The sequence below is a fragment of the Harpegnathos saltator genome, unplaced genomic scaffold (genome assembly GCF_003227715.2).
Source record: "Harpegnathos saltator strain DR-91 unplaced genomic scaffold, Hsal_v8.6 scaffold828, whole genome shotgun sequence".
Taxonomy (NCBI): Eukaryota; Metazoa; Arthropoda; class Insecta; order Hymenoptera; family Formicidae; genus Harpegnathos; species Harpegnathos saltator.
In genome coordinates, this window is record NW_020230680.1 from 5,168 (window position 1) to 28,556 (window position 23,389).

Genomic DNA, 23,389 nt, shown 5'->3' on the forward strand with positions numbered 1-23,389 from the left:
TGCCCAAGTAAGAAATTTGAAACAAGCCTCTTGATATTTGTTTCATTAAAAGAATTGACAATTGCACTTTCACAATTGTTATAGTTCATTGATTATCAGGCAATACAGGATCTCGTCTTGACTGGCTGGATTATGCTCGGATGTCTCTTTGATTTGTTTGTTTTATAACATATTTCAAGGAGAATCAAATCGGTGAGGGACACCCCTGACAGTTCCGTTGTAAGTACAAGAGAAAATTTTTTTTCAAAAATCAGTCAATTTCTTCAGAGTTCTGGTAGTTCCCCGAAGAGTTCTATCGGTTTTCCTTATGGCTTGAATCGATTCGAGCAGGAATGAAAGAGTTCTAGCTCATCGAAGTATCGCAGATGCCAAATTTTCCAATTAGAAGAGAAAATATTTTTTAAAAATTCGGTCAATTTCTTTAGAGTTCTGGTAAGCCCCCGAAGAGTTCTATCGGTTTTCCTTATGACTTGAATCAATTCAAGCAGAAATGAAAGAATTCTAACTCATCAAAGTATCGCAGATATCGAATTTCTAAGTACAAGAGAAACATTTTTCCAAAAATCGGTCAATTTCTTTAGAGTTCTGGTAGCCCTCCGAAGAGTTCTATCGATTTTCCTTATGCATCAAAGCGCTAAAGTTTAAGGTAAAAAAATTATGGCCTTTTAAATTTACGCAATTATGAAGTTGGCCCCCCCATAACTTTATTTCATGTTTTGACCACTTTAATCAACGGAATTCTTTTTTTTATTGATAGAGAACTCTAGAACTCTTTGGGGGGCAATCAGAACTCTGCTCATTTTTTTCAAATTTTGTAAAAGTCGGGCTAACTTCACAGAGGTGGCGTTCGGATATATTTAGTCCTGCTTCATTACATTTGACTGACAGTCCCCTTGCACGACTTATATATTCACTGGCCATCTCATCATCTAACATTTTGATATTTCGCAGTTCTTCCCCAGCATCAATTGCTCTATCCTCCGCTGGTCCAGCATATGCGTCAAGTATTGCCTTCCACAATTGTTTCGCGTTTGTATAGTTCGCGAACTGCAGAACTTGCTCATCACTCAGTGATAGGCATATATCATACATGTGACCGCATCAGCATCCTTTTCATCCCATTCTGCTCTCTTTTTTTTCTCTTTTCCTGTTGGGCGATTTTGAGTAAGGACATTTAGCAATCCTTTTAACTGCAACACCGATTCCATTTTAACTCGTCAGTTAAAATAGTTATCTCCCCTCAGCAACAGGATAGTCAGTAATTATAATTTTTCCGCCATGTTTGTTTCGCTTTCGTCGTACCTCGAGCGTTGTCCAGTACGTTTCTTTTTCCTTAACCAGAACTTTTTACTCAGGGTTTCCTTTTAGAACCAAACCAAGCTCTGCTACCAATTGTCGGGGATGAATGATTAACTCTTCCCTGATTGTGTCATATTAGCTTTAATGACGAAAAGGAAAATAAACAATGAAATATGCTACAGTATATGATGCACGCACGCTCGTTTTACTCGATCACCATACAATGAGAGACAGACTTGACAACAGTCTCTTTTGCTTGACGTGTTGAAACCATACGTCCATCGCACACGCCTGTCAACTAAAGAAAAAAAAGAACTTAACGCGGACAGTAACCAACTAAATATAACTATGTTCATAGATCGATTTGTCACTATATATCTCTTACAGTTTCACTTGTAAAAACTTATGTACATATACGAGGATGGTCCGATAAGTACTTAGCCTACAAAAGAAAAACGAAAATTTTGGAAGTGGCGATTTATTTCTCAACATAGTCTCCTTTTAGCTCGATACACTTGACCCAGCGATGCTCCAACTTCTTTAACCCGTCTGAAAAATACGTTTTCTCGAGGTCTGCAAAGTAGACCTCCGTGGCGGCGATGACCTCCTCATTCGACTCAAATTTCTGCCCGGCGAGTGACTGTTTCAAGTTTGGAAACAAAAAGAAGTCGCACGGGGCCAAATCTGGAGAATACGGTGGATGGGGCAGCAGTTCGTAGCCCAATTCGACCAATTTGACCGTGGCGAGGGCGGAGGTGTGAGCCGGTGCGTTGTCATGGTGGAAGAGCACTTTTTTCTTCGCCAAATGGGGCCGTTTTTTCTGCAATTCGGCGTCGAATCGGCCCAATAATTCGGCATAGTACAGCCCTGTGACCGTTTTGCCCTTCTCCAGGTAGTCGATGATCACACCTTGTGAATCCCAGAAAACGGTGGCCATCAACCTTTCCGGCCGATAGGACAGTCTTCGCCTTCTTCGGAGCACGTTCGCCGGGTAAAGTCCACTGTTTCGACTGTTCCTTAGTCTCTGGTGTGTACCAGTGGATCCATGTTTCGTCGACGGTCACGAAACGACGCAGAAACTCCTTCGGATTGCGCTTAAACAGCGTCAAACACTGCTCTGAAGTGGTCTCACGGTTGCGCTTGTTGTCCAGAGTGAGCAAACGCGGCACCCATCGCGCCGACAGCTTTCTCATGCCCAAAATTTCATGCAGGATATGACCCATGCGGTCTTTTGAGATGCCTACTGTCTCAGCTATCTTGCGCACCTTCAATCGGCGGTCTGCCAATACGAGATCGTGGATTTTTGTCATGTTATCCTCCGTGGTAGCCGTTTTCGGGGCACCTGGGCGTGGCTCATCAAAAACCGACGTGCGACCACGTTGAAACTCGTTAAACCAATTTTTGACGGTCGCCATCGAAGGAGAAGAGTCACCGTACACAGCATCCAAGCGCTCTTTGATTTCGCTGCGCGATTTCCCTTCCAAAAACAAGAATCGAATCAACGACCGATATTGCTCTTTTTCCATTTTTCTAAAATCCGCGGACACGCCCGCTTCCACATGCGGTCAAAACAAAACTACGAGTCCGATTCGGCTGAAATTTCGACAGTAGCCGTCTACGAGAATGTACTACACGATAGTAAATTTCTCTTGCGATAGTGGCGCCATCGGGCGGTGAGGCTAAGTACTTATCGGACCGCCCTCGTATATCTTGAAAAAAAATAATAAGTTGAATTTGAGATTTCTAAAAATAACAATACGTGTTGCACGTGTAGTTGGCGCCTTTCTTAACCTTTTTGTTTAAAAAGGTAAGTATTATATTTTTGATATCTTCACATCGTTTTTGTAGTTAGGTAAGTTTTACTTGTAAAAACTTATGTTACATACAATATATATTTTTAAAAGAAATAATTTGAATTTGAAATTTCTAAAAATACCATTAATATAACATTACACAAATTAATATAACATTATATAAATTATATATAACATCTCCACTACGTTCGCATAGCATTGAAAGAATTTTATTCATATAATTATTTATCATATAATTTTATTCATATTATTGTCATTTCTATCATGCAAAATGTAAGCTTATACATAATGTATGATTGGCGTTCGTACAATGGCATGATTTTGCATAAGAAAAGAAGGACGATGTTCACAATTTTTTGTTTTATTCAACCCATAACATTCAACCATTAGAATTTAATTATAAAGTAATACAATACAACGTCCTACAAGACTCAAGGAACAACGTTTTTCAAATGTCAACTTTGACATTCTATATATGTAATCGCTAATAAAAATTATTATTTTATAATAATTAATTGATTTCGACATTTAGACATTAGTCTTCGATGCTAAATGTCATACATAAAAATTGTATACTTTGATGAAAATCAATTTACCTTGTTACACAGTGTTTTTGTAAATGATCCATATGAAGAAAATAACAAACGAGGCTTTCGCAATTATGTCGATCCAGTACATTCTGATGATACCGAAAACAAATAAATATGTTCATTACTATATATTTAACGACCATATAATCGAAATTTGCGATTTAAGTCGAAGCGAATAACTTTATTTGTCGAAAAACTTGTCTATTAATCAGCCTAGTATTAACAACTCGATAAAGTGAAACTGTTTACGCGCCCCACACATGAACAGCTAGTTTTAAGTTTAAGTTTTATATCATAAGAAAGCTATTTTATGTCATAAGAAAGGTCGACTCAACGATGCGGGGATCAGCGACAAGGAAACGAGATGTTGCCGCGAGCCTGTTTGTTTGTGCCATACGTTTCGAGCATGTGCCACGCGCGTCTCACGTGTGTAAGCAATGCTCCGCTTCGCGACTCGACACATATCCATATTGAAAAAGCGGGTAATGTGTCGCGAAGTCGAGCCAATCTAAAAGGACCGCGTGTAGCTAACGACTCTGAGACGAATTCGCTCCGTTTTTCAAGATCAGTCACGCAATTCTCAGAACGCTGATCGCACCGCATCTTGAGACCACTTTTCTTTCTTTGCTGCCGATTCGGCGCTCATCCGATTTATATTCGGAATCGGAATCGGTCGCAAGGGCGAAGATGCGATAGCAATCACGCGAAAAGGCCACATGCGCGCCCTTTTCGCTTTTCCGTCATTTATTGTAATTGTGATCCGCCGATTCGGCGTAAAGGTTGGATCGGTCGTTCAAGCCGCCAAGAAGATTTCCGGTCGTAACGCGGCAAAATTTCCGTTCGAAAACCTCCAACAGCGCGAGCCGACTCGAATCACAATTGTTAAATAATAAAGTTTCGCGTGTGTTTAACATTTTGATGTCGCTCCATTTTCGTCACGCTCACTAGCTATTGTGTCCACTCCCGCGCTTCATACGAAGCGGCTCCCGGTGTTCGTTCGCCTCCTCTCGGCGCGAACAGAAACCAAATTTTTTATTTAAAAATTGCTATATGCTATCGAGAAATTAAAAAAAAAATGTACCTGCTAGCTATTCTGTTTTAAAATGTAGACGTTAACAAGACGTTAATCTTTTATAAAAATGAGATCGTGAAAGATATTCGATCGATAGTCAGAATAATGTAAATTTTAGATCACTTTGCAATAAAAAAGGAACAAAATCTCGGTTTTTACCTATTTAACTGCGATTTTGCTGCGTCTAAATGATCCATACGTTCATTCAGAAGATATATTTTAGCTCCAGTTATGCTGTTTCTATGAAAGATACGATAAAAATAAATAGTTTGATTTATCTGCTAGTAAATACCTGTGTGTGACATTTTATAATGTCACGTCTTGATCGTGAATGTTTATGAGTTGTCGTTTTCGGGTCAATGGATTAAACCAATTTACCCTGGGATCGGCAAACTTGTGTGTGATGTATGGGTATGAAAGGGAAATAAGAGAGAAATGAATAAATTTAACCAACTGATTTACTTGCGTTTAAGCTTTTTGGTTAGCGGACTTTAGGAGCGTTACGTACTGGACGACGATTGACAAATGAATAAAAAGAAGATAGGGGTCAGAGTGGAGAGGTTCGGTTATGTGACACTGGGCGAAACTGTATCTTAAAACAAACCTTTATTTACCGGCTGAATACAACTGAGAGACTTGTATATGAATTCAATGGCAACTAGTGTGAATGGCAATTAAATTAGAACGAAATATAGATAGCAATTAAAATTTACAACGAACAATTGATGTAAAGTATCAAAGATGATTTTTGGCATGAATGATAAGTTACTGTAAACTGAGATTTGAATATTGCAAGGAATTAAAAAGAATTTCGTCAGGTATAAGAGTTTGAGGTGCCCACATATTTCCCAAGTGTCACCTAAGTGCGCAAGAATTGTGTGTCCTATTTAAAAGCTAAGAGCTAAAGCCGCTGGTTGTCATTCGTGTTGCCCTTTTATGGTGGTGAGACACTCCCACGCGAGTTCTTATCACTTTAATAGAAGAAGGGGTAAGGTGTTTCACACGACATAAGAGTAATAATCAATAATCGTGGTCATGGTATTTATTATCTATCTATTGTTCTTTTAGTCTTCTCCGGTGAAGAAGCATTCGGTGTCGTATTTATTACATCTAGACTGAGGATCGAGTAGCCAAAATATCCGGTCTAAATATTATTGTTGAATTAATTTTATGATTGAATTTAGAAAGGTTGTTTTAAGTTACGACGTAAGTTGGACGTAACAATAATTAGTAAATAAAGCAGGTTTGTCACTTACTCAATATATGGTACGTCAATTCCCTTAGAGAGGACCGTTCTATATCCAAATTCTTGTTGATCGTTTGGTATTTCATCAGACAGGCTAATCGCCCTTTCATTTCGTATGTCCCAATTGTTTAGTACGAAATGTGCCAAAAGGTAATTATTTATAAAAATTTTCCTCTGCAATGCCATCAATCTGTGATTTAAAGAAGGTCGAATAAATTTGTCAAAAAATCATGTTATCTATACAATAATTATACGTGTTTATTGTAAAAGAAATAGTGAGAAAAGAATTGTAGAGTTTTATCTTAAAATGTAGGTAATATTTGTTATTTTAAACACATTATTTTGCAATTTTTTTATCTCTGTTTCATTAGGTGTACAACTTTGCTTTCGCCGTTTTCCTATAGATGCCTTTAGCGGTAAATAGTGGTCGAAATAAATAGATCATAGACGTCATGCAATAAACTTGGGTATCTGTCATCATAACCCCATAGAAACATTAGTCGATTTGTGTCTGTATCATAAAGTTATTCTCGACTGAAAATGTCAGTTTACGAGCCAAATTCTCGTCATTTGCGGGAGGTTTTAATTTTCTGCTTCAATATGAAGAAATCTGCGGCTGAGGCTCATCGAATGCTCTCAAATACTTATGGTGAGGCCGCTATTAGTGAAAGAACGTGTCGTGAGTGGTTTCAACGCTTCAAGAACGGTGATTTTCACGTCGAAGACCGGCATAGCGGTGGAAGAGAGAAGGTTTTCGAAGATGCAGAATTGGAGGCATTACTTAATGAAGACTCGTGTCAAAGTCAAGAAGAATTGGCACGATCATTGGGAGTGACTCAATAAGCAATTTCAAAACGCCTCAAAGACATGGGAATGATTCAGAAGCAAGGAAATTGGGTGCCGTACGAGTTGAAACCGAGAGATGTTGAACGGCGTTTGTTTGCTTGTGAACAGTTGCTTGAAAGGCAAAGACGGGAGGGATTTCTGCATCGCATTGTGACTGGGGACGAAAAATGGGTTCATTACGATAACTCCAAGCGCAGAAAATCATGGGCATATCCCGGCCATGCTTCCACGTTGACGGCCAAATCGAATATTCACGGCTCCAAGGTCATGCTCTGTATTTGGTGGGACCAGCTCGGCGTAGTGTATTATGAGCTGTTAAAACCGACTGAAACAATCACACGCGATCGTTATCGAACGCAATTAATGCGTTTGAGCCGAGCATTGAAAGACAAACGGCCGCAATACAACGAGAGACACGATAAAGTGATTTTGCAGCATAACAATGCTCGACCCCATGTTGCGAAAGTGGTCAAGACATACTTGGAAACGTTGAAATGGGAAGTCCTACCCTACCCGCCGTATTCTCCAGACGTTGTTTCCTCTGACTATCACTCGTTTCGATCAATGGCACACGGCCTGGTTGACCAGCACTTCCGGTCTTATGAAGAAGTAAGAAATTGGATCGATTCGTGGATCGCTTCAAAAGATGACCAGTTTTTTCAACGCGGGATTCGTACGCTGCCCGAAAGATGGGAGAAAGTAGTGGCCAGCGATGGACAATACTTTGAATCATAAATGTATAACCAGTTTTTTATAATAAAGCCTCGAATTTCGAAAAAAACGGCGGAGGCAAAATTGTACACCTAATATATCTGTAAATATATCAACAAATTGCAAATGGGCAACACGATACTTGTTCAGAATTGATCTTAGCATCTATAGTATACAGTGTGTCCCATTGTAAACAGTCGATCTGAATATCTCAAAAATTATGCCCGATAAACAAAAATATTTCAAACAAAAGTTGTATAGTTTCAAGGGAAACATAAAGCAACTATATCGGCTTGTATACAAAAGATGTCACTTTCGAGATATTCACTGATTATTACTTTTCTTAAATAGAAATCCCAATTTTTTATTATATTTTCTTTTTCTACTAATTAATTTGAACAACTTTATTTGAAATATTTTTTTATTTGTCTAAAATTCTTTAAGATATTTAAGAAAAGCTTGGTAATATTTTTAATATTTAACTTACGATATCTCGCTAACTGTTTGTTGGAAGAAGAAATGGTATTAGATTTTTTTACTCTAAATGATCTCAAGAATACATTGTTATTGGTTTGGCAACTAAGTAATTGCGAATTTTTTAAGAAAATAAAAGACAATTTTTTCATATAACGAAATAACTTTATGCAGTAATGTATTGTTTATTTTTATCAATGACTTTTTGCCCTCTTTCAGGTAGCATTATTCCAGCATAATTCCATGTTTATAAAACTTCTGGTTTTTATCAGCAAAAAATAAAACAAGTGCGATTTGACATCATCATTATTGAAAATTTTACCATTCAAAAAGTTTTGCAAATAAAGAAGTAAATAATAATCTGATGTGTAAGGGCAGGACTATATAGTGGATGTGGCAACACAGCCCAACCAATCTGCAATAATTTTTAACTAAGGATGTGTGTGGCCTTGCATTGTCATGGTGGAACACAATATTTGATTTGCTAATTCTGGTTGCTTTTCTTGAAATGCATTATTCAGTTTAATTAGTTGTTGAATGTATACACCTGAATTGATTGTTTGGTTGCGTCGTAAAACTTCAAAGTAGACATTTCCTTTGCAATCCCACTAAACTGATGACATAACTTTTCTTTTGATGAATTCTTTTGATAAATATCAGCTTTGGATGTGGCTTTCATTGGTTCATTTTGTTTGTTCCACGATTTTTTTCGATTGATATTGTTGTAAACAACCTATTTTTCATCACCACTTATCAATCATTTAAAAAATGGATCATTTTCGTTACGTTTCATAAACAAATATCAGATGGCAATGTATTGTGATAAATGAATTTATTTAAGTTTATGAGGAACCCATAAATCGAGTTTTTTTTACATAGCCAAATTGCTTTAAACGCTTTTCAATGCATGTGATGCATTGAGCTTTTCTGCGATCTCACGCGTTGTGCTACAACGATCTGCATCGATTATTGTTTTGAATTGATTGTCATCAACTTCACCTAGACGACCAGAGCGTTGTTCATCTTTGAGTAGAAAACCATCGGAACAAAATTTAGCAAACCAATTTTGACTATCGTCCTTTTAACTGTCGTTCTTTTAAAGCTTCGTTTCCATACACGGCACATAACTTTTTGTGGGCTTGTGATGCGTTTTTTCTTTTGCGGAAGTAAAAAAGCAAAATATGACGAAAATGCTCGTTTTGCTTTTCCATTTTTCAATCGACGCCAAACAAAAATTACACAACCGATCGATACAATTTTTTTACTGAATGCCAGTTAAAGTACCAATTATCAAATAACAATATAGGTTTGACATTTCGAATACGTAAATATACCTAAAAATTCAACTAACGCCATCTATCAGTGAAATCTGCAATTATTTCCCAACTTAATACAATAGCGTCTTGACTTTTGTTAATTTGATAATTTTGAAATTCCCAAAAATCGATAAATTAATAAAACTTAGGATACCATTGTAACAATATATTCTTGAGATCAAATAGAGCAAAAAAGTCTAGTACTATTTTTTCTTCCGATAAATAGCAAGATATTGTAAGTTAAATATTGAAAAAGTTATTAAGTTTTCCTTAAATATTTCAAAAAATACTAGGCAAATAAAAAAATGTTTTAGACAGAAGTTATTCAAATTAATTGGTAAAAAGAGTAAGGTATAATATTGACAATAAAAAGTTGGAGTTTCTGTTTAAGAAAAGTAATGATCATGAATATCATAAAGTAATGATAATGAACATCTTAAAAGTGGCGTCATCTGTAAACAAACCGATATAGTTATTTTATGCCTCCCTTTAAACAACTATATCGGTTAACATACAACTTTTGTCTGAAACATTTTTGTCTCAGGCTCAATTTTCGAGATATTCGGACCGACTGTTTACAGTGGGATATATATGTTATATACATATGTATCTTGTATAAATCGTCTCAAAAGATTTTACCTTTTGCTTCAATAGTGAATACATGATTACATATGTTTGCACAATCGATTAATCGAGAGAGAAATTAACATCTTACCTCGGTTGTCTGCCTGATAATCGTAGGAGTTCATCGATGAACCAGAAAGGTATTACTTGGAACAATATAAACAACAGGTTGTAGAACAACAGGTTCTTTGTGAAATACACTTGAGGATACCAAAGTAGATTTCCGAAAGGATTTTTATGTTTACAATTCCTGTAGAGATTTACTATATCTTTATTTGTCGGACATCTATCATGAGACATCGTGCAATTGTATACAAGTGGAAAATTGATCGTCATGTTTCTGTAAAGAGTTTGAAACAACTCGTTATATACTTATATATTGAATGAGAATAACCAGCACACAAATATATATACAAAATGTCTGAGATTTTTTGGAAATGAAAAATTGTGAAAATTAATCACACCAAATTGAGAAAAAAGTCATGTATCATTTTGCAAAAATCGCAATACTTATTAAGTTATTAATGATTGAAAATGATCACATGTACACGTTTGTTAATTGATAACTTGAAAATTTGGACACTTATCTGCAAAATGTTAAAAGACTTTTTGATTTAGAATGACCTAATCTACAATTATATGACGACTATTATGTCTAGCAGTAGATATGAGTATATTAAACTTTGAACCCTGAATCTGGAACCTATCGTTACAATAACTGTCATATAATTATAAATTAAGCCATTCTAAACCAAAAAGTTTTTTACCATTTTACTCTTTTACAAATGGCCTCACTTTCAAAATATTCACTGATCATTACTTTTCTTAAGTGGAAATTCCCATTTTTTATTACATCATCTTTGTCTACCAATTAATTTTAACATCTTTTGTCTGAAACATTTTTTTATTTGCCTAATATTTTTTTAAATATTTAAGGAAAACTTGATAACTTTTTCAATATTTATCTTAACCTAATATCGGAAAGTACTAGAGTCGGAAGAAAAAGTACTAGACTTTTTTGCTCTACTTGGTCTCAATAATATGTATATTGTTACAATAGCGCCCTGACTTTTGTTAATCTGATCATTTTGAAAGTTCCAATAGTCAGTAAGTTAACAAAAGTCAGGGCGCTATTATAATAATATATTCTTGATATTAAATAGAATAGAAAAGTCTAGTACCACTTTTTCTTCCGACAAATAGTTAGCGAGATATCGTGAGTTAAATATTGAAAAGTTACCACATTTTTCTTAAATATCTCAGAAAGTATTAGGCAAATACAAAAGTATTTCACACAAAAGTTGTTCAAATTAATTGGTAGAAAAAGATGGTATAATAAAAAATTGAGGTTTCTATTTAAGAAAAGTAATGATCAGTAAATATGTTATAAAACGACGCTATCTGTAAACAAACTGGTATAATTGTTTTATGTACCCCTTGAAACCATATAACTTTTGTCTGAAATACTTTTCCATATCTTCCATATTTTTCGAGATATTTGCCTGGGGAATTGAAAACGGGACACACTGTGTATATATACAGGGTGTTATAAAAGACCGAGAAGAGCAGAATAACTAGAAAAATATGAGTCCTAGAAAAAATGTGAAGTACTGGGTTTTTATGACTTTTTTCCTGGCTATCTGACGGTGACCTTGGATTTGACCTCAACAATGACCTTGAAGGTCATTTCAAGGTCAGGTCAATTTTTTTTAATGGGATCCCATACTTTTGATCCCAGAAATGAAAAGAGCGGAAAATTTTACGTTCGGATATAACCTTGAACGTTGCCAAATTTGACCTCTGAAGGTCACATAAAGGTCTAAGCTTGTTTTAGGTTGAAAACGCGAATATCTTCGAAAATGCACCTGCTAGGGAGCAATGTTACGTATAAGAATAAGAATGTAGAGGTCAACGAGGGACATTCAGCCGTGACCTTGCCCTTATTCTCAAGGTCATGAGTTAAGATTGTTATTAAGGTCAAACCGGACTTTTTTAGGACTGAAAATCCATACTTTTGACCTAAAAATGTCAAGATTGAAAAATTTTACGTTCGGATATGACGTTTTCAACCTTGACCTTGTTCTTAAGGTTATGTGTCAGTCATATCAAGGTCAATTAATTCTTTTAGGCTGGAAACACATACTTTTACCCTCCCCCCCATAATGGAAGGGTGAGATTTTACGTTACGTACGAGGTCACACTCCGATTGTTGGTAATTCCTCAATATCGGGCGCCATTTTGGATCGGTCATCTTGAATTTGTAAAATCCAACGTCGGATTCGATTTCAGAAACGACTTCGAAAACTCCTTAAACGAGATCCAATTTTTGTTATTCTTAAATATCGGCCGCTATTTTGAATCGGCCATATTGAATTTGCAAAATCCGACGTCGGATTCGGTTCCCTCGTTGACCTCTACGTTCTTATTCTTATGCGTAACATTGCTCTCTAGCAGGTGCATTTTCGAAGATATTCGCGTTTTCAGCCCAAAACAAGCTTAGACCTTTATGTGACCTTCAGAGGTCAAATTTGACAGTGTTCAAGGATATATCCGAACGTAAAATTTTCCGCTCTTTTCATTTCTGGGATCAAAAGTATGGAGTCCCATTAAAAAATTGACCTGATCTTGAAATGACCTTCAAGATCATTGTCAAGGTCAAATCCAAGGTCACCGTCAGATAGCCAGGAAAAATCATAAAATCCCTAGTACTTCACATTTTTTCTAGGACTCATATTTTTCTAGTTATTCTGCTCTTCCCGGACTTTTATAACACCCTGTATATTATACGCCACGGTATGTGGTATCGCCTGTTTTTAAATTGCCCGACAGCTGGGATGATCTGATCAGCTGAGCTACGTAAAATCCCGGTCCATGAGATTGGAGAGCGATTTCCCTAGACAACGAGACAAATGATAACTGACAGAGAGATACACAAGCCGTCGCCGCGAGCTGACGTGTGAAAAACGTTGTTCTCAGATATGGTTAGAACGAAAGAATCTTGTAAATATCCTTGTAAATAACGATAGTAAAGTAGAGTTCTTTCTTAGTCAAGTGTTAAATCATTTCGCGAACCCGGATACGCGCTTATTGGCACCCAGCACGTAACAATAAATTATTCAAATTAATTGGTAGGAAAAGATGGTGTAATAAGGAATTGGGGTTTCTATTTAAGAAAAGTAATGATCAGTAAATATCTCGAAAATGGCGCTATCTGTGAACAAATTGATATAGTTGTTGTATGTCCCCCTTAAAACCATACAACTTTTGTCTGAAACATTTTTCATTTTCGTATCTTCCATATTTTTCAATTTGCATGGGGTATTTAAAACGGGACACCCTGTATATTCCGTTACTTTTCCCTTCAAAAATTTTAACGATTCTTCTGATCCTCGCTTAATACAATAAAATGGAGTTTACCTCTTTCTCACTCCACATTTCCACGATGCAACAATGGTAGATTTACTGAAGGTATCAGCCGGTATGATATCAATGTATATGTTTATATCTGCATACATTATCCTTAATAGTCCTTTTGCAATGCCGATCACAAGTGCTACCGGTCCGTTAAAATTGTCCATCCATCCTTTTACAGGTTCGCTCAACGTTGCTGTAACTGTTAAAATATTAATTTTTTTAGAAAAGTTTGATAGTATCAAATAATTAATAAACTGCAAACCTGAGATAAACAGACTGATATTCAAAAATTCCATTAATTTATGAAAATAAGTTGTTTAAAAGCAAATTCTCATCCCTTTACGTTTATGTACCTAAGTAATCTGATAGTTTTCTAATTCATGCTTTTCTAAAAAGATGGTGTTGATGTACCATGTAGGTGCATAACGTGTATAACAATATTATGAATGCTCCTCATTGGAAAACGACTGTTGTGAAGAACTACAAGTCATTTATGTATCGTGAGAGTCCAATTCAGGATTTAAACTCGATGATAAAAACATACCATATAGCCTACACGTAGAAAAGGATTAATTGAAACGTATTTCAAAGCCGGAAAACCATAATTTCTGAATCTTAGAAACAAACTTGATAGTCAAGAGATCCTACATTCTTCAACTAAAATATTTTTGTTTTGTTTATTGCATCGTTAACATATGTAAATTATTTTTCTCCGTGCAAAATTTGTATGACAAGCGATATGAATAATAAGCAGTATATTTGTTAATAACAGCATACCTATGGATGGCCTCAAAATTACACACGGCAACGACTCAGAGTAATCGACTATCACTTGCTCGGCGAGTTTCTTGGAAAATATGTAGCTATTCGGCATACAGCCCATGTACCTGTCAATTATTCCATTTGCGTTTTCAATTTTTCAAGAATATATTCTAAATCTGTCACAAGCGATCGTTTTGATGAAACATATCACTTTAGATGAAATCAACTAAAGGAGGAGGGTCAATAAGGCCGGTTTCTGGGCCCACCTCCGATTAGTCTCAAAGTACGTCATTTTACTCATCTAAGTGGGCCTCATTACATACTGTAAGGATTTTTCCTAATAATGATTTAATTCAGAGAAATAGGCATTTTTATATTCCCATTTTACATGGGTTTTTGTACCTTCGATCAAATGATGCTGGGTTTCATATTGTTAACATTGCTCACGCAAGATCATACTTTCCCAAAAATTGCGTATATATATGCACTACAATATATGTCAGAGCCATCATTTTTCTCGAGATACTTCGCCTTTAAAATACAATTTTTTGCACACTTTATTACACTTGCGTCCTCAAAAGAAAAACAAATCCTTTATCTCAAAGAGAATTCCTTCAAAAAACATCAAAACAGATGAAGATCAACCAAAACTGATGGTTAATGAGACAAAAAAATATCGTTCATGTGTGACTGCGTCTGCATCAGTGAGGGCCGCCGGCGAAGCAAATCAGCCATGACGGCAGTAGCCGCGGCCGCCGTCGTGGCTGATTTGCTTCGCCGGCGGCCCTCACTGATGCAGACGCAGTCACACATGAACGATATTTTTTTGTCTCATTAACCATCAGTTTTGGTTGATCTTCATCTGTTTTGATGTTTTTTGAAGGAATTCTCTTTGAGATAAAGGATTTGTTTTTCTTTTGAGGACGCAAGTGTAATAAAGTGTGCAAAAAATTGTATTTTAAAGGCGAAGTACCTCGAGAAAAATGATGGCTCTGACATATATTGTAGTGTATATATACGTAATTTTTGGGAAAGTATGATCTTGCGTGAGCAATGTTAACAATATGAAACCCAGCATCATTTGATCGAAGGTACGAAAACCCATGTAAAATGGGAATATAAAAATGCCTATTTCTCTGAATTAAATCATTATTAGGAAAAATCCTTACAGTATGTAATGAAGCCCACTTAGATGAGTAAAATGACGTACTTTGAGATCAATCGGAGATGGGCCCAAAAACCGGCCTTATTGACCTTCCTCCTTTGCCCACGATTTGAGAACGTAGATTACCTCATTTTATTAATATATTTTAAATTTATCAGATATACATATGTGATGTACTCGATGAAGCGCTTAGTATACAGGGTGGGGGTTATAAGTTTACAACCCGAAATGTAGAGGTAGATTGGGTTAAGACAAACATAAAATTCCCATATTGTTTTGCGAGATTCGCAATAATTGTCGAGTTATTAATGACAGAAATCTGAGGAGTGGGAGCGCGCTGGCATAGATGATTGGAGAAGCGTTGCAACTGCTTAGGCCGCAGCGCGGCCCAGTTGATCCAGCAACTGTTGCCGGTGCGCGGCGGGGGGAAAGACAATGCGCTGCTCTTCGTTGTTTTATCTCGCCGGACCTACGTCTCGCCGCACGCCACCAACAGTTGCTGGGTCGAGTGGGCTGCGCTGTGGCCTGAGTAGCTGCAACGCTTCTCCAATCATCTATGTCGGCGCGCTCCCATTCCTCAGATTTCTGTCATTAATAACTCGATAATTATTGCGAATCTCGCAAAACGGTATGGGACTTTTATGTTTATCTTAACCCAATCTACCTTCACATTTCGGGTTGTAAACTTATAACCCCCCACCCTGTATACAGCGTAGATACCGGTTTCTACACTTACTTTGACTTAAACACTTCCAACAGTTGTTCGTCCAAAGTCTCGACGACTTGAATCATTTTCTTCCAATCGACTTCCGCTGGATACACGATTTCATCAATAACTTGTTTGTCGAGTTGTGAGTATACCGTGCTGACATGCACGAGAGCCTTTAAGGAATATAGTTAAATACATACACATAATAATGTCTGATAATTTTCTAGTTAAGTATCTTATCGCTATTTTTATAAAAAAGATATCGGAATTTCCAATATAAAAAAAAATTTAAATCGCAATTTTCTCTCTCCTTCACACATACATATGCAAGTACATGCCTTTAAATATTAATATAGTGTCTACTTACCACCAGATTCTTCATATGTTCACCTAAAATACATATATCTCTCGTAGTTTTTACGTTCTGGAGCACCGACATTTTCAGAGTAATATCGAATCTCACGTTCGCCGCTATATGAAATATTACAGACGTCTTCTGGATTAGTATGTTTCTGTCGGCGTCTGACAAACCCAGATCCTCAATAGCAATATCACCTTTTATGGGAATCAATTTGTCGAAACAATGGGGTTGCTCACGCCGTAATGTATCAAACAACTAAAGCATACAACACAACACATGATGAAAATGATACTTTGCGAGATTGTCGCAATTATAAATAGTAAATTTACCGCGTTAGTCAGCAGCTTTCGGAGCCGTTCTTCTATATTCATATCTTTCTTCGGACGCATTAACAGAAATATTTCTTTTATATCAGGACACGACCTCAACAGTTTTTCTATCAATGATTTTCCTAAAAACCCCGTAGCACCAGTAATGAAAACGCTCTTTCCGGAATAGAAGGCCGGTATCGAACACAGCGAATCCATTGTGATTTTAAGCGTTAAAATGCCAAAAATGTAATAATCACTAGAAAGAACTTACTAATTGAAGCGTAAGGGAATTTTTATGTGGTGTTTTATATGCTAAAGTTTGCGAATTTTATCAAATGATAACCAACAGACGAGTTGAGAAGGTTGTGGATGCACGAGTTACAACAGCTAAGTCTGATTTGCAACTGCAGCGTTCTTTTAAGAAAGCAATAACGATTATTCACTCTGATAATTCTGTACGGTCATCGTCCAGTCATCGTGAATATTTATGTGAATATTATACTACAGGTCATCGATTTATTCACCCATAATTATTATTCTCTATCGCGTCCATTATGAATTATTTTGCTTGCCTATTGAATTCTAATCAGTTCGTGAAGAACGTTCATGAAGGACGTTTCAAAGTGCCCCTTTGCATAAATTTTGCATAATTCCTTCTTGTAGTGTAACTATTGCTATATGCGACATCATTATTACATTGCTACTGCGAATAGACCTGCAAATTTATTTTTTGTGTATTGTATAACGCAACGTGTATTGTACGCAATAACTTAGCGTAACTATAATGTTGAAGTTTTAGAGATTTTGTCGGAGAAGGACATAAAAAAATTGGAATATTCGACATCACATATACATTATATATGTAAGTATCATTAGAAATCAGAAATATCGTGGAAATGCCTCTATAGGTATATACAGGGTGCACGATTTATCTGAAGACATTGAAATATCTCGAGAACTATGCATTGGATAAAAAAAAGTGGTTAATGAAAGTTGTTAGTCTCGAAGGGGGACATCCAATGATACTAAACTCGACCTCCCCCCCCACCCCACCCCCTGGGAGTGGGGGTTGGGGGCAACTTTCTTAAATGGAAATCTTAAATGGAAACCCCCATTTTTTATTGCAGATACGGATTCTACGCCACAAAATACGTAAATTTTGTCCGAAACTTTTTTTTTTATTCGTAATGGGTGGCGCTGTAATCGCAAAAAATTATATTTTCCGCAATTCTCCAGAAATGATCATTGGATTGAGAAATAAAAAATACCTGTTCAATATTTTTAAAGAACATAATAAAAGTTATACCCCCCATCCTCTCGGGGTAGGGTGGGTGGTAACGTTCAAATCTCAAATGGGAACCCGAATCGAAGAGGGAACTGCTCGACGCGCCACTGTGGGTGTATGGCGAACTACGGCTTATTATAAAAGGCAGTGCAAAATTTCACTTACTCTAATTAATTGAACAGTGAGAGGCAAGGGGACTCACATTAAAAAAGCACCCCGATCTGTAAGAGGCAAGGGACTCACATTAAAAAGCACCCGATCTGTAAGAGGCAAGGGGATTCACATTAAAAAAGCACCCGAAGGGAACATAAAACTACTACGTCCTCGTCGTTGTTCCTGTGTAACGCTAAAAGTAATTTCTCGGAAAAATTCAACGCTATCTATCACGAATGAAAAAAATTGTTTCAATAAAAATTTCACGTACAATCTAATTCTGCAATGAAAAATGTGGGTCCGCATTTGAGATTTGAACGTTATCACCCACCCTACCCCGAGAGGATGGGGGGGGAATAACTTTTATTATGTTCTTTAAAAATATTGAACAGGTATTTTTTATTTCTCAATCCAATGATCATTTCTAGAGAATTGCGGAAAATATAATTTTTTGCGATTACAGCGCCACCCATTACGAATAAAAAAAAAGTTTCGGACAAAATTTACGTATTTTGTGGCGTAGAATCCGTATCTGCAATAAAAAATAGGGGTTTCCATTTAAGATTTCAAAGTTGCCCCCAACCCCCACCCCCAGGGGGTGGGGTGGGAGGTCGAGTTTGGTATCATTGGATGTCCCCCTTCGAGACTAACAACTTTCATTAACCACTTTTTTTTATCCAATGCATAGTTCTCGAGATATTTCAATGTCTTCAGATAAATCGTGCACCCTGTATAGTACAGTACTTGTTAATCAGACAAATTACATTAATGTTGAGCCAATTTATACAAAAATGTCATTTTTCATTCAATGCAGATTTATTTATCCTTTTACGTATTTCATAAGTGCGATCGTAACTCATAATATATCTTGCGAGACATTATAAAAACATCAAGATATTTTATTAAACAAGATCATAATGGAAATTTTCCCTTTTATACATTTATACCATTTTTCAGACAAAATTAAGATATCCGTCAAATAAACATGAAAATTATTTCACAAAGTTTATAATGTAAATCCATACGAGGCATTTCTTAACTCATACCACACGAATTTCGGAATTTGATATTTATGTTTACGCTTTACATGGATAATTATCAATTTTTTAATGCTGTGGTATTCTTCAATCACACTTTACACCAAATCGCTGACAAGCTTTTATTTATCGATACTTAATTAATGTTACTTATACTATTTGCGTGGTACGTACGTTACTTATATTATTTACGAAACTACTGAGTTATCGACGGTCTAATTAAAACTTGCTAGAATTTTTTGCATTATACAGGGTTCTCAAAAAGTATTCGAACGATAAAATATTTCGAAAACAATCAGTTTATGGAAAAAATGTTTCAGTCAAAAGTTGTAAGGTATAAAATGATCTATTTACCGAACTTATCAGTTTGACCTTGGCTAGTGTCAATAAGGTCAGGGCAAAGTCACCTTGAACTTTTCAAATGGAATACCCTACTTTTTTTGGCATATTCTTATAACGTTTCAAGAGCTTTCCAAAACACTACAACAAAGTATTTTTTGTTAAGTACATCCCGAGTTATGAAGCTTCAAAGTTACAGTACCGTCGGCATTAGCATTACCCAAGGTCATTTGAAGGTCAATTTGCGTTTTTTAATTGGGAACCTTTATTTTTTATTACACTGTTTTTTTTCTACTAGTTAATTTGAACAACTTTTGTCTAAAACATTTTTCTATTTGTCTAATATTTTTTTGAGATATTTGAGGAAAACTTGATAACATTTTCAATATTTAACTTATGATATTTCGCTAACTCGCTATTTGTCGGAAGAAAAAGTGGTACTAGACTTTCTTGCTTTATTTAGTCTCAAGAATATATTGTTATAATAGCGCCCTGATTTTTGTTAATTTGATGATTTTGAATTTTCCAAAAGTCAATAAGTTAACAAAAGTCAGGGCGCTATAATAACAATATATTCTTGAGACTAAATAAAGCAAGAAAGTCTAGTACCACTTTTTCTTCCGACAAATAGTTAGCGAGATATCGTAAGTTAAATATTGAAAAAGTTTTCCTCAAATATCTCAAAAAATATTAGACAAATAAAAAATGTTTTAGACAAAAGTTGTTCCAATTAACTAGAAGAAAAAAACAGTGTAATAAAAAATAATGGTTCCCCTTTAAAAACGCAAGTTGACCTTCAAATGACTTTGAAAATAGAGATCAAGGTCAAAGTAAAGGATATCATAAGGTAGCTCGCTCAAATCCCTACAACTTTTATTCAGATGATTTTCCTTGAAACTTCAATATTGAAGAGTTATTAGGGTGGTTGGTTAATACCACCACGGTTTTGAAACACCCTGTGTATGTTAAGTTTCTCAGTTGGCGCTGCTAATATATCTATATATATTCTAATATATCACTTCTTTTGTACAGTAGAATAGTGTTGTAGAATTTTATTATAGTCATAAGTTTTACTTGTAAAAATTTATGTACACATACATATATACCTTAAAAAAATAATTTGAGTTTGATATTTCTAAAAATAACACAATACGTGTTGCGCTTGTACTTGGCGCCATTTTTTTACCTTTTTGTTTAAGAAGGTAAGTTTTATATAAGTTTTATTTATTATTTATTATAATATTTATTATAATACACAAGTAATTTAATATGCAATTTTTACCTTGTAGTACAATGGAGTGGAAACCTTTTCTATTGCAATAATCGTTGGAATCGTTGGAATTTCCGATGGGTTGCTTGCATGGAATATGACATCCGTCAATTGCATCAATTATTCCTGCCAATCCACGTGATCGGGCTTCAAATATCTACAATTAACAAATAACAACAAGGAATTTTTATTTTGTAAATAAATACTAAATATTTATAAATAAATACTATAAATACTAAGAAAGTCTGTATATAATTTCACTGAAAATACATTACAATATTAATACTTACATTTGAGGATAAATTAGACTATACTGCATTTGGCCATTGTACATATTGTTGTGTCCGAGCCACAAGGTTTGTGGCGACTTCCGTTGTCCGTGAGCCTTAGGCATCTGATTTTGACAATTAAGCGAATATTGTCCTGACGACGAGAAAATCGATACGAAGATAACAGAACAGCTGATAGAGAGTCTCTGGCAAGCTGTCATCAAAGACAGACGCGAGAATTCAGAATTATTAAAATAGAGAATTATTCTTGTTTAAAGCGTGAGCGAGTTGTGCTGTAAATATTAAAGCCTCTTAGTCGTTACGCGGGTGTTTTCATTTACCCGAGTGCAAGCGCGAGTGTGAGAGTGAGCGCAACAATATGTACGCAATAATTGAGCCAAAGTATATATCACATTTTTAAATATATTATGGCTAGTACTTTTAGCTATGCTAAATCTGTTACTCAAAGCTAAAAAACTTTCAAGCTTACTTAATGTCCAAATCATTAACATTAATTTCTTGTTTATGCATATATTTACATTTTCATCTCGATTTACATGAGGAGCAACTACGTTAAATAATTAAAGTAAATAATTAAAGCACATAAAAGCAGCAGATAAAGAATAAAATTGGGATTATTAAGAAAAATATATTTAAATACAAACCTGAAACATACCTCGTGACATTCTGAAATGTTCGGCAAATTGAATATCTGTATAGCGAGGAATTGTAACTTCGTACAAATTTTGATTACGTAATTTTTCATTTCGTCGTCTAATAATATTTTCTGGCAAAGGATGACCTACATCTGCTATCACAATATTTGCTATGTCATTAATATTCATATCTTCGTCCAATACAGTGAAATTTATTACATTCATTTTAGTCTAAATATGCTGAATAAAATGAACAGAGAAAAGCCGCGTTATAATAAAATACAATAAAAATTGTGTGAAGATTATGTTTATATCCCAAGTATGAAATTTTTTTAACTTTTGGATATTCTCATCCCAAAAGCACGCGGTGCTGCAAATGTCTTATTGTTTACAAAAGTACGTTTCACTATATTTAAAAAATAGCGTTCAGCAGAATATTCTAACAGCTGGCAACAGCGTAAAGCGCTTATGAAGCTGCTTTCTCTGCTGAACGCAACCAATATGTCGTACAAAGACTGCGCCATCGAGCGAACATATCAATAGTTCCTTGAACTAAATTTGACTCCAAGTGTTGAATATTCCTGGTTGGAACGCTTTGTGACACGGCACGTGGCTCGCAGTTGCGATTACTGAAGACGGAAAATTTTTTCGCGTAGTGTGGATTATATTGATTGATTATACAAGGAGCTAATTCATAATTGTAATTTTTCAATTACGCCAAATTAAATAATGCAATACTATTATTTTCGAACATAAATTATTTCATTGTACTAGAAACATTAAAATCTAAAACATGCCTTAATTTGAAAATATTAATGAATCTGAATATTTTAACTTGATAAATATAACAAAAAATATGGAAATAAAAATATGGAAATAAAAAAATATGGAAAACATAAAATTTATATTTTAAAGAACAAAATACTCATTTTTAAAATACATAAATACTACACTTAATATCTACACTAGATTTATTTTGCAAAAAATGAAACTTTTATACATATTGATATAATTAAAATGGTCCAATTGTTTTGTGAAAAAATTAAAACTATTTATTTTAAATCCACTAAAATTAATAATTCATTTGGGTATGATAAGTCTCAGAACAATTATCAACACGTAAAATCGACATCGTGTTTTATGCATACATATTGTATATTTCTCATTTTCTTTATGTTTCTAGAAACACATTTTATTCTTGCTAATCATGCATTGCTCGATCGATCCGGAAATTTTGATATGAAATACCTATTTGTTAAACGAAACAAACAAAAAATAGCTAATATGAATGGAATTTTCTTTTGTTTATTATTGTTGTTAAGGACTGCACATGCATTAATCTTATACACTGATGATTGTCAGTACAGTACGTGTAGGATCGAAAAAACTAACAAACACATACATCCGTTAATACCACTCAAAGAGTTAATATACAATAATTATGTAGAATATTCTTAATTTATATAACCATTTGATAACTTATACAGGGTGTCCCATTTTAAGTGTCCACCCCAAATATCTCTCTTATTTTTGATTTTAGAGAAAAATGGTTCAGACATATTTTGTATGGTTTCGAGGAGGCCATAAGATGGTACCATTGATTTGATCTTGAAGAGTCATTTGAATGTCACGTGAAGGTTACCTCAACTTTTTTAAACAGCACCCC

General features: G+C 35.2%; 1 protein-coding gene across 7 annotated transcripts; it reads right to left on the reverse strand.

Annotated features, from left to right (window-relative positions):
• Window positions 1–1,474: 1,474 nt before the first annotated feature.
• LOC105183605 (putative fatty acyl-CoA reductase CG5065) lies at window positions 1,475–21,748 on the reverse strand. Of its 7 annotated transcripts, XM_025307033.1 has the most exons (12): window positions 21,733–21,748; window positions 21,089–21,281; window positions 20,811–20,955; window positions 16,410–16,658; window positions 16,070–16,215; window positions 14,184–14,293; window positions 13,410–13,605; window positions 10,084–10,332; window positions 6,032–6,211; window positions 4,935–5,015; window positions 3,710–3,792; window positions 1,475–1,597 (listed from the first exon to the last, which is right to left on the reverse strand). In XM_025307033.1, the coding sequence occupies exons 3-11, from the start codon at window positions 20,913–20,915 to the stop codon at window positions 3,714–3,716; spliced, it is 1,395 nt and encodes a 464-aa protein (XP_025162818.1). In that variant the 5' UTR covers window positions 20,916–20,955; window positions 21,089–21,281; window positions 21,733–21,748; the 3' UTR covers window positions 1,475–1,597; window positions 3,710–3,713. The 7 variants fall into 7 exon arrangements, with proteins under 7 accessions (XP_025162818.1, XP_025162817.1, XP_025162814.1 ...); XM_025307032.1 differs by lacking the exon at window positions 21,733–21,748 and having other exon boundaries at window positions 21,089–21,554; XM_025307035.1 differs by lacking the exons at window positions 20,811–20,955; window positions 21,089–21,281; window positions 21,733–21,748 and adding exons at window positions 16,733–16,854; window positions 16,986–17,232 and having other exon boundaries at window positions 1,477–1,597.
• Window positions 21,749–23,389: the final 1,641 nt, after the last annotated feature.

What these genes read in the sequence shown, in the direction of transcription:
- LOC105183605 (XM_025307029.1), bottom strand. Translation starts at nt 16,930, where the DNA reads ATGGATTCGCTGTGTTCGATACCGGCCTTCTATTCCGGAAAGAGCGTT. An exon ending in GAAAGCTGCTGACTAACGCG is followed by an intron (nt 16,659 to 16,732) that starts GTAAATTTACTA and finishes TGTATGCTTTAG; the next exon opens with TTGTTTGATACATTACGGCG. An exon ending in TTATCAGGCAGACAACCGAG is followed by an intron (nt 6,212 to 10,083) that starts GTAAGATGTTAA and finishes TTTAAATCACAG; the next exon opens with ATTGATGGCATTGCAGAGGA.